This window comes from Quercus suber, unplaced genomic scaffold (assembly GCF_002906115.3).
Source record: "Quercus suber isolate HL8 unplaced genomic scaffold, Cork oak 2.0 scaffold_15, whole genome shotgun sequence".
NCBI classification, from domain to species: Eukaryota; Viridiplantae; Streptophyta; class Magnoliopsida; order Fagales; family Fagaceae; genus Quercus; species Quercus suber.
The window spans coordinates 778435-798924 of record NW_027069480.1 but is presented as its reverse complement, the minus strand read 5'-3'; the positions used below and the strand labels follow the sequence as shown (position 1 = coordinate 798924).

At 35.3% G+C, this 20490-nt stretch overlaps 1 protein-coding gene across 1 annotated transcript; it reads left to right on the top strand.

Moving 5' to 3' along the window:
- Positions 1-558: 558 nt before the first annotated feature.
- Positions 559-16324, top strand: LOC111989682 (derlin-1). The gene is made up of 9 exons (XM_065782086.1): positions 559-760; positions 889-986; positions 1521-1594; positions 9786-9921; positions 10081-10154; positions 10491-10584; positions 11267-11395; positions 12328-12488; positions 16099-16324. The coding sequence occupies exons 1-9, from the start codon at positions 559-561 to the stop codon at positions 16322-16324; spliced, it is 1194 nt and encodes a 397-aa protein (XP_065638158.1).
- Positions 16325-20490: the final 4166 nt, after the last annotated feature.

The following is a 20490-nucleotide window of genomic DNA, read 5'->3' as shown; positions in this document are numbered from 1 at the left end:
GAATGCAAGATATGAAGGAATTGGACAAAGAAGCATGAGAGTATGTAGCAGGCATCCAACCAACCCAATGGACCAAGTCACATTTCAGTCCAAGGGCCATCTCTGATTGTTATGTGAACAATCTTAGTGAGTCATTTAATTCTATGATACTAGAAGCTAGGGATAAGCCTATCATTGCCATGCTAGAGTGGATTAGGGTTAGGTTGATGACTAGAATGTACAGTAAGAGGACTGGGATTGAAAAATTCACTAGTGACCTATGTCCAAACATAGTGCAGTAGCTTGGGCAGTTGAAAGTTGATTCTAAGTCATTTTTTGCTATTCTATCAACTTGCTATATATATGAGGTTGATAATAAGTATGAGAGACATGTGGTTAACCTTAACAGAAAGTGTTGTACTTGTAGAGTTTTAGATTTGACAGGAATCCCATGTAAACATAATGTTGCAGCAATCTATAAGAACTTGGAAAGGCCTGAGGATTATGTGCATTCATGCTTTAGAAAGGATGCCTATGTGGTTGCATATAAGGAGATGATTACCCCACTACCTGGCCAAGATGAATAGGTTGAAACGAGCCATCCTGCCCGCTGTTGCTCTAATTGTGTACAAGCCACTAGGCAGGCCACCAATGAAAAGGAAGAAAGATGCAAATGAGCCAAACAACCCATACAAAGTCTCTAGGTCATATAGACCTATAAAATGTGGGTTTTGCCATCAAGAGGGGCATAATTCAAGGAGGTGTAAGGCTGGAATAACTGGTAAGACACCATGGCAAAGGAGGCAGAGACTTGAGAGGCAAAAAAAAAATTGTAAGTAAAACAATAATGTGTTCACTATGACAATTATATACAAATCTATTTCTGATGCAAGACAATTCTTTTTGTAGGAACAAGAGGGACAAGGGATAAGGAACAGGCAACTAACCAGCCACCATTTATACCACCAAGTAGGTTTGCAAGGCAGCTACCCTGGTTTGCCAACCAAGTAGCCAACTAGGCAGGCAAGCAGGCAAGCAGGCAGGCAGGCAAGCAGGCAGCCACCTAGGCAACCACCAAGGAGGTTTGCAAGGCAGCCAGCCAGCCAGCCAACTAACCAGGCAACCAATGAGCAAGTAAGGCAGTTAACAAGATTAGCAAACAAGAAGGCCAAGGCCAACCAGTCAACCAACAAGTGGGGTAGCTAGCCATTCAACAAGAAGGCCAACCACCCATCAAGCAAGTCAACCAGCCACAAAAGCAACCACTGAGGCAACCAACAGGCAAACCCTACACACAGCCAGCCTAAACATCTGCTTCAGCTTCAAGTAGACCACCACCATCTACAGCAGATTCAAGCAGACCACCACCAAGTAAAGTACCCACTGCTCAATGGTTCTCATGCAGCCAGCCCATCTCTCATACTCCTAAGGAAAGATAGGACACAAGAAAATCTCTTTCTCAGGTATATACACAAACACAAACACCACCCTTTATACTTACATAATTAGATCTTGATATGGAATTTCTATGTATTTTGCAGTCTCAAAGGTGGTTAGTACCACCAAGGGTTGTTGGGAGAGAAGGTGGATTAAGAGCTGAGACATCTGGTGCAATGTTCTCAACAAGCAAGGGCAAAGGCAAGGACAAGGGCAAAGTCTTTGAGAAATGAAGATTGGAGAATGTGCAAGTAGAAACTTTACTTTACTTCTTTTTTTTTGTTATTGTGCATGTCTGATAGTGGCATGTCACCACTTTTTTATTTTTTTGTTATTGTGCAGAACTTTATACTGTAAAGTTATTTTGTTGTTATCTTAATGGGGATAGAACAACCTACTATGTAGATGAAATTTGGCAGTGTTATATATGTATGGCAGTATTATATATACTGTTTAACCATTAATTTTTGGCAGTATTATATATGTATGGAATTGTTTTACTTTAAAACATACTTCATTATGCTTCTTCAATTGATATAAACAAAATCTTGTGGGGTGCATGTCCTTGCCTACCCAATTGATGTACAACATACACAATCTTTATAAAGAACAACAGATTGCATACCTTATTCAAATTACAATATCACATTACATAAAGAACACATTACATAAACAAGGTAGCATTACATAAACAAGAATATATTAAATAAAGAAGAACACATCACATAAAGAACACATTGCATACTATATTCAAATAAACAACAATATTACATAGTGTCAAATACATGGAATGCACTTGTCAAAAGTGGTAGTACCCAAAATTATACAATAACTACAATAACTTGCCTTCAAGGTAGACACAATGGATTTGTTCCAAATTCTACCATCCTACCAGAAAACACATAAAAAATAGCAAAAAAAACCCCCATGACACAACAAGTGCAAATTTGTACTTCTGTAACTTCTCTTTAGCTATCCTCTTTCTCACCCTAGCTTTTTCTTTCCTTCGATTGGCTTTGTTTTCCCTCTCAATAGCTGCTATTTCCCTATCACTAGCCTGCTTTTCCTTTTCCTCTACAACTCTTGCTTGATTCTTGTATATACTAAATCTTGCAAGGACAATGGGTGCAACTTCAGATCTACGCTTATAGGTTTTGCCATCCAACCACCTAAAGTATTTACAAGTAAGTTCATCATCCTACTACAAACAAAATTAAATTAGGGTTATTCATAAAGCCAACAAAACCAGAAAACCAACAAAACCAGAAAAAAAAAAATAAAAACGGAAAAAAAATATGAAACCCAACTATTACTCGCCACATTATAGTAGCTGCACCCATAAAACCTTCTCCCAAAATTGTTCAAGGTCAGAGCAATGCATAACTGACAATGGTCAGCAAAGCATGAATGGTGACTAGAACCGGAGTAATAGCTTGAAGAAGACATGTTCAGATTTCACTTTGGCAATCGGATTATAGAGGGAAAGGGACTTTTGAGGGTTCGAAGGTAGGGAGAGGTAGAGAGCTCGGTCCTTTAGGGTTTTAATTGTGTTCTAATTAGGTTCTAATTTTTGGCTTATATAGTAAATGAGATTTTCTAACAGAAAGGGCAGAGGTGGGTAACAGGGGTCTAACGGAGGCCACCTCAGGTGAGCTAAGTGACAAATTTCAAACCACGGGTGGGCATTGTTAAAACGGGAAAAACCACAGGTGGGTAAATTGCAATTTCCCCTATAATTATTTTATAATGTGGTATAATGTTTAATTTATTTTCTAAAATTTATTAAATATTTTTCCTTAAAAATTTAACTATTTCTAAAAGATTTTTTTCATCTCTCTAGCTTTACAAATATATCATTCTATTATTTTGTGAGTTTTTTATTTTTAATTTTTAGAAACTTGGGTGTGTTTGATCGATATTATTCTTTTTGGAAGTGGTTTATATTTTTCAAACTTTTGGTATAGTGTGTTATGTTTTCTTTTTTTAGGGTACAACTAAACTTTTTTAAGTTTTAAATTAATGATTCAAATTTCCCATTCTCTTATTTATCAAAAAAAAAAAAAATCTTATTCTCTTAAGGAGATTATTATGATAATCAAATCTCATCACAAATTTAGAATTGATATTAATCAAATAATTGAAAGGCACATTTAAATACATAGACATGTAGATTGTATTTTGATATAAATCAAAGTCTCACTTCCAAAATATCTGAAAATTAACTAAAAATTGTATAGTTGTAAATACCAAATATCCAAGTCATACTACATAATAGAATAACATTATATATATCATTACTAGCCTCATCACATGCACTTTGCATGTGCAATGAAGTTCTTTTTTTATTCTTGGCTTGGAATTGTGTTTTAGCAAAATATCTGTTCAACAAAACTCATATATGAATTAAAGAAGAAGAAGAAGAAGAAGAAGAAGAAGAAGAAGTAATAAAAAAATTGACTTACCAAAAATCATTATGAACCAACCATGGAACACTTATCTTCTTTGCGGGAGAGCGAACCAACCATGGAACACTTATCTTCTTTGCGGGAGAGCTCCAATTTGCTGCGTGCAGGCGGATATCTTTTCAAAATTGAATAGTATTAGAAGAAGAGAAAGTAATAAAAAAATTGACTTACCAAAAATCATTATGAACCAACCATGGAACACTTATCTTCTTTGCGGGAGAGCTCCAATTTGGGGATTTTTTTAAAAATAACTACAAAACCCAAACAATATTATTAGTTAGGCAACGTTTCAAACATATTGCATTTTTAACAATTCGACTTTAGAGGAGTCGATTTTACTGTTCATATTGCCTATTTTTGTGCCACGTAGGTAAAGAAATCGAGTCCATTATATACAATTTTTATACATAGAAATCGACCACAGAGGGGTCGTTTTGAATACAAAGAAAACGACTCCAGTGGAGTCGTTTTCTTTGTATTCAAAACAACTCCTCTAAGGTCGATTTCCTCAAAAGCCCACTCACCAGTCAAGCTTCACCGACGATTAAAGCTTGGTGTTAAAAAACGACCCAGGCAATTTGCGACAGAAGAACCCAGCAAACGAACCCGGGCGCCGACGAGCAACACCGACGAACCCAGGCGCCGACGAACCCAGGCGCCGATTCACCAAACCCTGACCCAGGCGCCGACGAACCAAACCCCGACGAACCCAGGCGCCGATTTCACCAGACCCGAACCCAGCAACACCGACGGCGAAGCACGAAGAACACGCTCAGTGGAGGAGAACACGCACTATACTAAATTCTAAACCCATCTCTTCATCGTATCAAATTCCCCAACAAACTCTCTTTCTCTCCGAATTCTTTGTTCGTGTTTGTTTACCCAGAAAAAAAAACCAAGAAAATTCTGATGGCACCCAAGGCCAAGAAAAAGCCCGCTGAGAAGAAGCCCGCCTCCGAGAAACCCATCTCTTCTTTGGGTACGTTTTGGATTTGATTTCTTCTGGGGTTCTTCTGGTTGTGAGGAATGAGTAACACCGAGAAAACGACTCCAGTGGAGTCGTCTTCAATACAAAGAAAACGACTCCAGTGGAGTCGTTTTCTTTGTATTGAAGGCGACTCCGCTGGAATCGATTTCTATCTACAAAACATGAGAAAAATAGGTTATATGAACAGTAAAATCGACTCCTCTGAAGTCGAATTGTTAGAAATGCAATATGTTTAAAATGTTGCCTAACTAATAATATTGTTTGGGTTTTGTAGTTATTTTTTAAAAAATCCCTCCAATTTGCTGCGTGCAGGCGGATATCTTTTCAAAATTGAATAGTATTAAAAGAGATGCAGTAGAGAGAAATATAATAATATATTGGTGGAGTTCTAAATTGTTGAAATGTGGGATGTTTAAATAAGGATATGTGGTAGTGCCTAAATTTAAGGAATATGGGATAAGAAGTTATAGTAATGGTTTTATAGTAGGAGTGTCTTCTTTTCTTTTCTTTTTTTCAAATTCAAAATAAAGAAAATGAGATTTTAGAAGTAAAAAAAAAAAAAAAAAAAAAATATTAGGGATTAAGAAAACTGGAAATAAAAAAAAAAAAAAAAAAAAAAAAAAAAAAAAAAAAGAGGTGCAATGGGTCTTGAAGGAATTATACAAAGTGGACTGAGAATTTTATCTTATTTTATTTTTGGATAAGTTTGTTTTGAAGACATAAATTAGTAGAAGAGTGTCTTATTTTGTAGTTAGTGTTTTAGGTAGAGTTGGATATATATATTTTTACCCGGTTGTTTCCAAGTTTTGTCATTGATAAAAATACGATTTAGATGTATTTTTGAACCACATAAAAGTCTAGTATAAAGAAATGAATCATGTTATAGATAGTATAGAATCTATAGATACACTATATAATGTCATAAGATAACATCTATCAACTAAATAGAAGAAAATAAAAAAGATAACAAATTAAAACACAACCAAATCGCATGAACCCAAAGTAGATTTCAACACTAAAATTCATCAACCTAAACCAAAGATGCAGTAAAGAATTAAAAATCTGCCAAAAGAAATAAATAAAAAATGAGAGAGAGGGTATTTACCTTTTTGGTGTGGGCAAACTATGAATTGAATGAAAAAAAAAGTAGTAAATTTTAAAGTAAATAAAATGAGAATAAGAAGAGTAAAAAAAAAAAAAGATGAAAGGATCGATGGAGGAATTATAACGCTATGGTGTAAAATATTGGGGAGATAAAAATGTTGAAAATAAGTGTTGAAAATAAGTGGATAATATAGCTGTTGATATTGCACAACAGAAGCAATAAATTATGAAAGCACACCCTTGTCGTGATGTTTTTCTTTTTACTCAGAAAATATTTTTGTAGGCAACCACAGCATCACAATAGTGGACTTAGAGTTTTCATAAATTTAAGAAAAAGAAAGATTCCATTTATGTTAGTTAAATAGATGAAGTCTCTTATTGCTTACTTTCACCAAATTTTATTTATTAGTCTTGTCATAGGCACCCAAAAAATAAATTGAAAATTTCATATATATTCTTCCTTTTTCTCTTAATTATGGTAGGGTCAAGGAAAATTCATGGGCCAACCCATCGATCTATAAAAATTTTTATGCCACAAGAGTTTTCCAATTTTTATGCCTAAATAAATTTCTTATTAGGTCATTTTGGATATACACTACTGTAAGTTTCTTTAAAAAATCTTCTCTCCTCTCTCCATGTGTGTGTTAAAAATACTTAGTATTTAAAAAAAAAAAAAAAAGTTTCCTGTTACACATGATGTGTACAACGTATGTACACACATTTTCTTGTGCGTACGTATCACGTATGTATGCCATAATACAAAGAAAGAGTGAGAATGTTATGTAACTTATGTTTCGTATAAAATTTTATGTGCCTCAAGTGTTTTCCAATTTTTATGCCTAAGTAGTTCCTATGAAATACAGTGTGTACGATATCGTACGTACACATTACGTGAAACAACTGAAATCATAATTTCAAGTTAGAATATCAAACAACCACTACTTAAATCGGAATGTAGAATGTATTTAGTTGTGTTCTTCACTTTCTGAGGCTATGTTTTTTCCACTTTGCGTACCATGATATCATCAGAGTCAGACCATCCTCATATAAAATGTATGAATGTATGTATACATACTTACATAGGTGTAGATGATTATTTTGAAGACATCAAATGCAATTGGAATTTGGAAAACTAGAGGTGACATTCGATAAATATGTGGAAATGTTTAAATTTTATTAATCACCTCTGTCAAGTATCAAGTCTATGATCTCCTCCAAATCCAATGGCTAATGGAGGAGATCGTTGAATTAGTGGATGAATTAGTTCAATCAATTTTTTTATCATATGAACGAATATTCCATGAACTTCTTCATTTATTTTTAAGTACTTGCTGCTGTTTGATTTGTTTGTAACTTTATATATATTTATTGATTAATTTTTACAGAATTCTCTGACTACCCTTGTTGATTCCACGTTTGCTGTGACATGCTTCTAAATCTTTCATGAGAGAGAGAGAGAGAGAGATCCTGAATACATAAGGTAACCTTTTACAATAGATTTGTGTAGATTTTCTTCCCTTATGTTCAGATTCTATTCTATGAAATTTTATGTGATGCTAATACTACTCTTTAAAGTTTTTTTTTTTTTTTTTTTTTCGAATAAATGACTTGAATTACTTTATCCTTGCAGAACTAAGGGGGGCCAACTGCCCCCTTTGACTCATCCCAAAAAATCTTTTAGTTACCTTTGTTCTTAGTAGTTGCCTACCTAACATGGTGAAAAAACAAAATAAAAGACTCCCACTCCAGGGAAACAAACCTTGATACCAACATAAAAAATAAAAAAAAATAAAAACCTTGCCTCATGTATCAAAGCTTGACTTTTTCACCTATTATTTTATTCTTTTAAAGTAGCTTACATCTTGTTCCATGTTTTAACCCATTTCACCATAATTGTGTTTTGTTTTGTTTTTTTTTTCATTGTTTATATCACTTTTCTTGTTGAGTAATACTACAAATATTACAAATTTTACTACATTAATCTTATAAGATGATGTATTACCATCACAAAAAAATTAGTTCATATAATTTTTTATTATTTTGTCTAATAACACTAATCACATTCTGACCACATCAATTTTGTTATTATTATCAATTAATATTTTTTAGATTAATTTCATTTTTAATATTGACTTTGAATCTTGCCCGCCCTAGACTGAAATTCTGGCCCCGCCACTGCCTTCATACCATTCATACTTGCAAAATATCAATCGGAAATTAATAATTACTTTAGCATTTTTTTTTTTTTAAAGAAACAGGTGTATTCAAATATATATTTGAACTTTTTAATGTATTGTTTGGGTTAACCACTTGAGATATAGATATATATATATATATATATGTAAGAGCGTGGTTTGGATCCTAAGCCCAAGAAGTAGCTGGATTAGGGCCCAGAGAACCCAACACAATGAATTTGTAGAGAATGGACTTAAAAACTAGGCTTCAATGGATCGAGCAACACACACAGTGGATTAAAGATAGTAAGAAAGCAAACAAAGACAAACTCTATGCAAAGAAATCCTTCCTAAAATCCAAGGAGAGTGGTCCTTGAATATATTTCTTTTAGACTTGGATACAATTTCAATTCTTGTTGCTACAGTGTTTTCTCTACAGATTCCCCGATCCCTCTATCCCTGGAGGATCTCTCACATTATATATCCTCTTTTGGCTGATCTTGGCCTTCCATATGTTGATTATGCAGGCCACTACTCGAGTGTTTGTCCCATCAGACGCCCTTCCCAGTCCTTTGTGAGTTGCGTCAACTAAGACAATATTGTTCAAGAGTTTTCTCCACATAAATGTGGCCAGAGGGTTTGGTGAGGCGCAATAAATGTGGTTATAACTACCATCCCTCCAATCACGTCAAGGCTAACCCCCACGCTGAAACTCTTCCCCCACAGTGTGGCCCCCCTCTGGTTTTACCATCCGAGTGTATGGACTCCTCAGCACGATAATGGCCTCCTCGGCTTTGGATATGACATGTGGCACTATTACCTTATTAAATTTCTATACCCCACAATATATATATATATATATATATTAAAAAAAAAAAAAAAAAGTCAAACTAGAAAACTTATAAAAATAATATGGCTAATTTAATTTGAATTTCTTTAAAGAAGACAATATTCTTGTTATTACAATATTCAGGTTCCAAAGTCTTCTCTTTGAAGTGCCAGTTCATTGGTTTATACTTTATACTAGTATTATACTATTGTTGAAGACCATTGCAATGCATATCCAATATTCTTGTTATTATAGTCTTTCAATCTACGACCACCCTTTCCACCACCATCACGCTACCTTGACAGAAGAAAACCATTCTGTGCAATGTCTACCCCAGCGGAGTAATCTCTCTCTTTCCTTCTATGCACAAACACATAAACATTTCAATGATCACATGCATATATGACCTTTTGTTGATTTGCATGCTAGTTAGTTGAATGTTACACAATGGTACTTAGTTAATCATTTTATGCAAGAAAAAATTTAGTACTTTCTTTTCTTCAATATATAATTTGATTTTGTTGTGGATTTCATTCCAAACAAACCAGATGCCCCTCCCTCAGTCTAATAATAATGTATCAATAATTTTAGGTGGTTCAGAAGCATGCAATATTTCTTGCCCTTGCTGCAAGTTATATATTTATTTGGTCACATTAGTTTCTGACTATTTACTTTTGGACTCGCTGAACCAAAAAAAAAAAAAATCAACTGGCTTTTGATTTTATATCAAGGCTTGCAATTTTGATACTTCATGATTTCTGTAACCTCTTTGCTACTTAAACAAGCTGATTTTTCATAAAATGTTTCAGATACTATCGATCTCTCCCACCTGTAAGCAAGTTCTATGGAGTGGCGTGCTTGATGACCACATCTGCATACTATCTGCAACTTTATAATCCTTACAATATAGCATTATTTTATGGCCTTGTACTAAAACGTTTTCAGGTAAACAAGTTAAGTTGCCAATTTGTCCAATCTGTAATACATGAGATTAAATTCATTTTTTTTTCATTTTGTACTGCAAAGATCATGTTGTAATAAGTTAAAATTTGAGGGTTCACTCTCTGCCTATGCCCCGATTGTTAATGTTTGTACATGGTGCAGGTTTGGAGGCTTATTACGAATTTCTTCTTTCTTGGGCAATTTTCATTTCCCTTTGCATTTCGTCTGTTAATGATGTAAGATATCTGACTCTATCTACCCTCTGCAACCATATTATATTACATTTACTATAAATTTTGGGTTAAGGTGGCAGGAAAGAATGTTTTGGAAAAACCATGCCAATTAAAATTATCCAATAGATGAAATATCAGACCTTAAATGAAGATCCACATTTGCATTAAGCCATTAATCATCTAATTGATGCCTGTACATACATATCTTTTTTAATCCCTATCATTCAATTGTGATCATTGATTTTCAAGATTAAAAGTTATGCAAGGTTTACAGTCTCTACACTATGTTTCAAGGTGATATTGAAAATTTGAAATACTTTGTCATGCTGATTTGCATAGAGCAAGATATGGTGTTTCACTTGAGAGAGGACCCTTTGACAAGAGAACAGCAGAGTATGTATGGATGTTCGTATTTGGAGCACTATCACTTCTTGTAAGTAAGAACAAATTATCTTATATTTAGAGTTTTCTTTTTGTTTTTCCAGTAACGTTCACTAAAGTATGAGCATGTATCCTAATTAGTGATAAAACTTGGGGAATATTGATCTGCTATATGATTTACCAAATAACATGAATTTATCAGACAGCTTTTCGCTTCTTTTTTTTTTTTTTTTTTTTGGAGAGAAAGACAGCTTTTAGATCTATGGTGGAAAACTAAGAAAGCATTGGGGTTGGAAACACTTAAGATTCTTTTCTAATGACAAACTGAGTAACTGTCAAGGAAAGAACAGAGAAATAGGGTGTCAAGCAGTTTTGTCAAGAAATGCCAGATATATTTGGTGAACTAGTAAAAATTGAAATAATATGTTTGGAGATGTAGAATTCCAAAAGTATAAGTACCTAATAAACAATTACAAATGATACAACTCTGTCCCAGTTTAGAAATGAATTTTGCAACATGTATGGAGAACAATTATGCAAAATCAAGACATCTAATGGTATAGACTATAGATGATAATTCCTGCTATATTTATTTTACAAGCACTATTTCTAAAAATTTAGAAGAAATTTCCTCACATAATATGTTAACACAATATCAAAACAAGTGAACCAAAATCCCCCAATACTAATCAAAATATCATGAAAATAATGACAAGGGTGTTACTTGATCTTAGGTGATGGCTGCTGTTCCATATCTATGGTCTCCATTCATGGGAGGTTCCTTAGTATTTATGCTTGTCTATGTTTGGAGCCGTGAGTTCCCAAATGCACGAATAAGCGTTTATGGTCTTGTATCATTGAAGGTACCCTTCTACCAGTTTTGTTTTAATCTTTCTCTCTGCTGTTCTGTTTTAGTTATCCTAGCATTTGGAACAATATAAGCTAGCAACTATTTTTCTGTATATGGACTTTGAAATTAGACCTCTTTGTTTCTGTAACATTCAATATGAGTCTGCTGTGTCCTATAAAATAGCTTGATATCTAGAACTTTCGGTACCTGCACCACCATTCTATAAAGCTTCATTGTGCATCTAGATTATCAATCGAAGAAGGTTTGATACAACATTTGTAACTTCATTTCTGCCTTTTTCCTGCACAACCAATTGGCTGCATAAAAAATTCTGTCTTTTTTGCCTTGTTACTATCTCTTGTCATTTTCTTCTTTCATTACTATTTCTGTACCAATGCAGTTTGGAGTGTGAACCTGCAATAAGGGAAAAGAATATCTTTATGCATGAATTGCTGTACTTTTGGTTCCTGCAGATTTTATTATTAGAGGCCCTTGAAAATGCATCATGAGTGAGGTATGCCCCATAAAGAGGTACCACCATGATGAAGTTAACCAAAGAAAAAATATGGTCTCCCAAATTTTGGCTGGTTAGCCTTGAAATCGTGGTGTTGCAGTCCCAGTTAAGTGTGCCCACCATATTTGACCTGTAATTTATTGTGTAAAATCAACAAAATTTCCATCAATAGTTCTACCCATAATTATAAATAATGCAGCCTATTTTCATGAATTTTTTTTTTTGGTATTTCCAAACTTTCAAGAAGAATATTTCTTTGTTTAACTTATAATCTTATGTACAATTGTACTCCCTGCCATTGTACGCCTCTAGCTTTCCTTTATGCAACAGACAATAAAAGGATATTCATGACATTTATGAAGTTTATTATATAATCAGAAATTGAAAGGAATCTAAGAGGCTGGTTATTTATTTTTTATTTTTTACTGTAGGGATTCTATCTTCCTTATGTAATGCTAGCAGTTGATTTGTTACTCGGAGATCCTTTGAAGCCAGGCATTCGAGGGATGGTTGTAGGACATTTATATTACTTCCTAACAGTGCTTCATCCTCTTGGTGAGGGGAAATTCATCTTGAAGACCCCCCTTTGGGTGTATCCTTTCTTTTTCTTTTTTTCTTTTTTTTCTTTTTTAATTTTAGCAATGCATGCATTAAACTTATATTTGAAACCTCTTAAACCTCGTTCTTATGATTTCTTTCGCTTTTCTGGTAGGATTTCAGGATAATTGAACCTTCGTAGTTTGAAATTGTATTTCTCCATAAACTTGTGGAGAATTTCACAACTCCCAAAACAGACCAATGTGTCTGTTTTCCTTGTGTTCCTGTTTGTCAAGGATGCAGCAAGTTTTGACCACAGACCATTATATGTTGGAGACTCCAAAAAATGCATGATAAAAAAAAAATGTTTGATGCACACATCACCTTGTTACGTTACCACTAGCTACATAGCAAATGAGGCTTCTTGTTTCATCATGCACATGTTCTTGATATGGTCAAGATCAAATGGAGGATACGAAAGACATTCACTTAAAAGGTAAAGAAAATTATTTTTTAAATTGACATGAAATACAATGAAAAGACTGAGACTTGTCCTACCCTAAATGAACATTGGAAAGTAAAGGCTAAAGATGAGACAGTGAGGCATGACCTAAGCTAGTGTGCCATATATGTAAGGACTCAGAGGTAAGAGGCAGAGTGGCAGCAGTAGAGAGCAAGTGGGGAGGAAGATGAAGAGAGGAATGCTCAAATAGAATTCCCACCTTAGGGCTATCCCAATGGTATTCATTGTGTGAGGATCCTACACTGTCCAACTTTACATAATTGAGATAGTGAGGGTAGAACATCTAATATAGAATTATAGCGTTGTGTTTGAGCTTTCTTCTTGCATGTTTTTACAGATATCAATTCCTTGACTGCACTATCAAGAGTGTGAAGTGAATCACGATGTCAGATACATGTAGCTCAAAAGAAGCGAGTTTGATCCCATTTATGAATTAAATTTAGCAATATATTGGCCTTTTCTTGTTGCATGCGATGATAGCGGTCATATATTGATATTGATGTCTATATCTTCCATTGAAAAAAATATATTGATATTGATGAACAAGAAATTTTTTTTGACAGTGTTGTGCTAGAAAGTTCCATATGTCATGTGCAGTCTCTAACCATTGGAGTAATATTCTAATAAACGGAGCACAGGTATTGAGAAACCATGTGATAATCTTCTAAGAGTTACTATCTCAGTCATTAGCGTTTCTTGAAGACAATCTACATTTCTGCATCTAATTTGACTTGTTTAGGAACTTTTCTAGTGATATATCTCCATAAGAGACATCCTTTGATGGATCTTTTCATAGTATAGGCCCATTGACAGTAGCTTTGGCTATCCAGAATCAAGGAAATTGGGTATGTGGAGTCGTTTTGATCCATGCAGACTACTCTATTAGAGAAATAGACTACTGATTCAAATTCTACATGGAAAATTGAGTATACATCAAAGAGTACTTATTTATGGGGAAAACTTGCTACACACTTGCGTCCACCTTGTTAGAGATATATATTAGATATATTAGCCGAATGTAGGAGGCCCAAGCCCATTCCTGTTTGTCCTAGTGGTCTAGGATTTAGTCGCCTATATATATTCATGTCAGAATTCATTGTAACACAGGTTATTGTACTACACTCTTATATAATAAAGATGTAGCCCTTAAGGGATTCCTCTGTGGATGTAAGCCGTCAAGGCTGAATCACATGACTCTCGTGTTCTCGGTGTCCTATTCTATGATTCCCCTTCCGCATCCACTCTAGTATATACAACATGGTATAACACATAACGTTGTTAATAATATATATTCAACATGGTATCAGAGCCAAATTTCGTTCTTGGCATCAAACAAAATCTCTAGCAAGCAAAGAAGATTCTCGCATGCGTAACATAGATCCACAACAATGCCCATACCTTCTTTCAAATCTGGGTCCACAGCATCACATAGCTCCCACGAAAACTCCGTTGCTGTCTTGCTGCTATATCTCTGATCTCTCAAGCAAGTCGAACCACTCACCTTACAAATTTGTGCAAATCAAGCATTCGCCTGAAGAAACCAACTCCACAAGCGTGCTCCTTGGTCTCCCGTAAGGAAAACCCAGAAATCCGGTCACTCGAAGCCTTGCCACGTGCTTCCATGTGCCACAGTTAGCTCCAGAATATTTCCCATGTGCCACATCGAAATCCTTACTCGCAGATCTTCTTTAGTGACACGCACCGCCCTGTCGGCCTCCTCATCCACCGATCTACAGGACCCGAGATTCTAGCCTCCATCAGACCCCACACGCGCTACCACGTGCCTTCCTAGTTTCGGCTTCTCCTCCACGCACCGGTGAACATCGCATGCTCCCGCCACGCGCCGAAAAACTGCTACTGATGTCATCTGACATCACTGATGACATCATCACTCCACGTCAGTAGCCACACAAACAAAGCCACGTCAGCCCTAGACACATCATCAGCCACGTCGCTAGCCATGTTAGCAGTGTCGCCTTGTCAACACCACGTCACCTAGCTGACCGTTGACTCGGACAGCCTCGACCCGAACCACCCAGATCTGACTCGTGAGCACTGACCGTTGACTTTGACTAGGACTCGTTGACTTTGACTTCTGTTGACTTTGACTTTTTGTGTTAACCTTTGACCAAAAGTCAAAATTTTCGAAATGGTCTATCTTCTGATTTTGGACTTCATTTCTTTATTTGAAACTCCGAAATTAGTCAATTGGCATATTCTTCATTGTGGTTTCTTCAAAGGCATTTTCAAGGCATCTCTAGGTGATCTTCTCATGCTTATCCAATCTCAAGCCTTCATCGAGCTTCTGCCTTGAGTTTGAGGGAGGGTGTTAGAAATATATATTAGACATATTAGCCCAATGTAATAGGCCCAAGCCCATTCTTACTTGTCCTAGTGGTCTAGGGTTTAGTCGCCTATATATACTCATGTTAAAGTTCATTGTAACATAGGTTATTGTACTATACTTTTATATATTAAAGATGTAACCCTTAAGGGATTCCTCCGTGGATGTAGGCTATCAAGATTAAACCACATAACCCTCGTGTTCTCGGTGTCCTATTCTATGATTCTCCTTCCGCATCCACTCTACTATATACAACATGGTATAACATATCGTATTGCTAATAATAATATATTTAACACACACAAGTGTATAAATACGCTGAAATCATGACTCTAAGTCACGAATTCAAATTTGAAAACGTGACTTAGAGTCACAATTTCAATGCATTTACCACACACCACACAAGTGTGTAATTGACACTATCCTTTATTTATTTATAAAAACAAAATTCCTAGTCTAACCCTCTACTTGTCCTAGTAGGATCAGGTCACTTATCCTATAAGTGCAAACTTACAAAAGTGTGGACTTTACAACAAGTTTGGGTCCTTGAGCACTAATAGATCTAACACTGGTTTAACATAGTTTTTTACACTATAGCAGATATTATATCATGCAAATAATTAAGCATAGCCAACATCCTGATCTGTAATTTTTTCTTCTGGCAAAGATTTGAGGTAATAGGAGGAAGGAAAAAAATTGAGAAAAATACCAATTGGGACTATATTTGGGCATCAACTATTTTATTGAAGGTTAGACACTTTTTGTGAAATATTTGTATTATCCTCAATGACTCTCCAGTCACAAATTAGTTGCATTTTGGGGCAAGGGAACACAAATGAATACCCCAGTGCAGCGCGATCCATCAGCAGGAGTTGCATTCCAAGGAAGAAGCTACCGTCTCAATGGAACTCGACCAAGCACTACAGGGCAAGCAGAAACAGATAGTCATGCACAAGCACAGCAGCCCAACCAGGCTGATGGTGTTGCTTTCCGAGGCAGAAGCCATCGTCTTAATGGCCGTTAGAGGTAATATTCATTGTGAATATTTGAATAACATGTAAACCAAATTCTAACTGAATTACATTATATGATTATTGGTATGATCATGTGACTTTGTAATTCGTATATTTTTGCAACAGGACTGCTGATTTCAATATTAGGGTCCACCAACACCAAGTGGTAGATCCCATCTGACATTGTGTCAGTGTCACAAGATGCAATTATGTGTTCAGCTGCCAGAGTGAGTTGCCTTAACACACTGGAGGCCTTGCTTTTGCCGCGTACCATTGAAAATGTCATATCTACTAGTACTTTTTTGTGTTACATCTTAGATGGTTAGTTTTTCAATGAACATGAGAATATCATGTTCTATTTAATACCGCCTTTTTTTTATTAATAAAAAGGATGAATCTAAATAATGACTTCTGCTCCGAGATAGGGATTTCCAGTTTATTGTGTTATCTGTTATGATTAATCATACAGGAAAGATTGAGATTCTAACTAATGATTTCAGCTTTATGAAACTTGGTTCCCAGCTTATTGTGTTATCACTTACGATTAATCATGCTTCTATTGCTAAGAATGAAAACTTCATATTTCTTAGTGAAGCTCAAGGAGCCATCTGCAGCAACAAATAGCTGCTTTGTTTTCAACGGAGTGAATTTGGTGGATGCACAATCTTGTGCATTCAAGAGGTTACCCCACATTGTGACTTATACGGGTCATTTTTGTCATTCAGACATTAAGGAAATGCTTTGAGCCTTTTGAGTCTTCTAACCCCAATAACAGCTTCAGAGCTGAGGCCATTGATAAGTCTTGAAAATAAATCACCACAGTGAAAGAGAAGAGAAACTTGTATTACTTCACAAGCTCTTCCAAGCCATTGAGACTTACGACGTCTGGATAGTAAATTGGTTAAAATGAATAAATGCTCCCACCGACTCAGGGGCCATTTGTCTCCGAATTCCACCACCATTTATAAATGGGCCTCCCGAGAAAGTGAGAAAGAAAAAGTAATCTATGATGAGGGTGTGCACAACCAAGCCTGACCCCTCATCGATCTAGCTAGAAATTATTGGGAGGATCTGAAATTCTAGCAACCCATCATGCCTTTAGAGTTGAGTTATGATGTGGGAGCTCACATCTATCTAACTAGAAGCCATCTTAAATTTTGGAGGATTTGAAATTCTGAGCAACCGAACTTGTCCTTAGAGTTACATCATGATGAGTGATGGTGTGCTTTCATTTTTTTAAATTCGATTCAACAGTTATAAATTATAACGACGAGGGAAGATCTGAACTTTTGACATTTTCAAAAGATGGCAATTGAACCTGTAAGGCTTTTGAGTCTTGATACAATTATAGAAATTGACAACTCACCCTAAAGCCAAGTTCAATAACTTGAGGCTTAAAGGAAATCTAATAAAGATATAACGTTCAAATATTTGTGGATGAGATTATTTTGAGCTGAAATTTAATGCATGGACCTTATAACGTTATATATTCACCTGAAATTTTCCTTTAATCAATGATATTCACGTGATTACTGCAAAAGCTTTCATTCAGATATGAGTAGCAGCTTATCAATAATTATGAAAGCACACCCACATCATGATGTTTTTCTTTACACTCAAAAATATTTTTGTAGGCAACCATGACAACCAAAGTGAACTTAACAGTTTTCATAAATTTAACTCATTTAAAAAATAAAAATAAAAAGATTCCATTTCTGTCAGTTTTACAGATGAAGTCTCTTATTGCTAACTCTCACCAAATTTTATTTATTTAGTCTTTGTTATAGTCACCCAAAAAAACACATTGAAAAATTTCCATGTATATTTTCACAATTCAACTTACTTGGGCCTACCATGATACAGAGAAAGAGGAAGAATGGTATGTAACTTATGTTTCCATGCTTAAGTAAAGGATTAAATTCTTGTTACACCATGATACCATGTCTTTATACACATTGCGTGAAACAACTGGACTCATAACTTCAAGTCGCAAACAATCGCTATTCAAAATTTCAAATGAGTAAATACTTGGTAAATACTATGAATTGACCGAACTTCATTTTCTTTTCTTTTTGGCGTATAGCCTTACACAACCTGGAGTTTTCTTGTTCTGTTTCACTTTCGTCGTTATATATGTTGCTTCACTTGGTGTCATCTTGACATCATCACACCATCATCATCAGAATGTTGAATGTATATCTTGTGTTTTTTCCACTTTGTGTCTGTAGACAGGAAAAATTCCCGACCTATCACAAGCTGACACGTCACACTATTAAGTCCACAAAATACGGCCAATTACAAAGCGCCGCGTATTGCTGTTAGGTTTTGCTATCATTACTCAGAAACCAACAGAAATTTGCCAAGTGTCATGCAAAAAAACCAATCACACATCATCGCACGTGTAAACGATGACATAATCAGTTTCGCACGTGTAAGCGATGACATAATCAGCCTCGCACGTATAAGCGATGACATAAGCGGACTAATCAAGCACTACCACGTGTCACCAATCAAGCTCCGCCACGTGTCACTTACCTACCCCTAAACTCCTATAAATAGAAGTCTTCCTAAGGCATTTGGAGGAGATCAGATTTGGAGAGATCTGAGCTGAGGAGATCAGGAGATTTGGAGAGGACACCAAGCCATTTGAAGCACTCAGAAGTCCAGAAGCTCTGCCGGAACCAAGCTCTAAAGCCTCCAAGAACTTCAACCTTCAAATACGAAGAACATTCAAAGTAGAATCATCCAAACTACCTGCCTAGATCTCAAAGTTCACTGGAATCAAGCTCAAAAGCCTCCAGAAACCTCAACAAACCACAAATTGGTGAAGCTCAACGGATCTAAGCCTCTAAAGCCCCGAAGAACTTCCACCACATCCAGAAACCTCAACAAATCATAAATCAGCGAAGCTCTAAGGATTCAAGCCTCTAAAGCACCGAAGAACTTCCACCACAAACCTTCGAAGACGAAGAACGCACCAAGAACACGAAGAACACACGAAGAACGTGAAGAACAAAGGATTTCTAACAAGCTCATAGCCAGAGATTCATTGTAATTCCGTTTCAACAATCTTCGATCCATCCTTCAACCAAATTGAAGGATACTTTGTGTTCAAGTGAAAATCACATTACCACAAATCCAATTAACAAATCTTCAAGGAGATTGAATCAGAGGATCACTCTTTTGTAATTACAGAGAATTGTACCACACATATATTCAATACAAATTCGCATTTGTGACACTATTTTACTTGTTTGACTTATTTCGAACCGAGAAATTTGGTCGTCCACAGTGTCATCCATGATATCATCAGATCATCCTCAATCTAAAATGCATGAATGTCAATTCGAAGACATCAAATACAATTGGAATTTGGAAAACTCGAGGAGACAATATTCGTTAATATATACAGGAGATCGTTGAATTAGTGTATGAATTAGTCCAACGGATATTCCTATGATATTCTTCATATTATTTGAAGTATTTGCTGCTGTTTCTGTTTGATTTCTTTGTAATAATTTGCATATATTTATTGATTATTATTTTATATAGAATTCTCCAACAGTACTACCCTTGTTTGATTCCACGTTTGCTGCGATGTGATACTAAAATATTTCATGAGAAAGAGAGAGAAAGGTCCTAAATCTGTAAGGTAACCTTTTACAACGGATTTGTGTATATTTTCTTTCCTTAGGTTCAGGTTACATTCGATAATTTTATGTGATGCTAACCCCACCCCACCCCATTTATTGATGTATCAAAAAATTAATTTCAAGTTAAAGAATTTAATACCTTCTTTTTTCGGGGATAGTTATAATATATTACTAATCTTGTAACTCAAACCCTATACACCTAAACCCTTAAGTACTTAAGCCAAATAATATATATATATATATATATATATATATAAGCATATTTAACAACTTTTAGTTTAGGAAAAATTTTATCATTTAAATTTCAACAAATTTAAATCCTATTCAAACTAAAAGTCTATTCTAAAAAAATTTTAAACTTAAATCCTACACAACAACCTACATTTTCTTTCTAAAAAACAACAATCAGGGATGGGGCCAAAACTTGAAGTTAAGGGGTAGTTTTGTTGTTAGTTGCCTATGGTGCCTCTAGCTCCTGGCTCAGTTGCTTAACAGCTAATGAGTTTTTTTTTTTTTTTTTTTTT

Excerpts from the sequence above, each read along its gene's own strand:
- LOC111989682 (XM_065782086.1), top strand. The coding sequence starts at position 559 with ATGAATAGGTTGAAACGAGCCATCCTGCCCGCTGTTGCTCTAATTGTG. Across the intron at positions 761-888 it reads GTGTAAGGCTGGAATAACTG|GAACAAGAGGGACAAGGGAT; the intron begins GTAAGACACCAT and ends TTCTTTTTGTAG. Across the intron at positions 1,595-9,785 it reads GCTGAGACATCTGGTGCAAT|ATACTATCGATCTCTCCCAC; the intron begins GTTCTCAACAAG and ends AAAATGTTTCAG.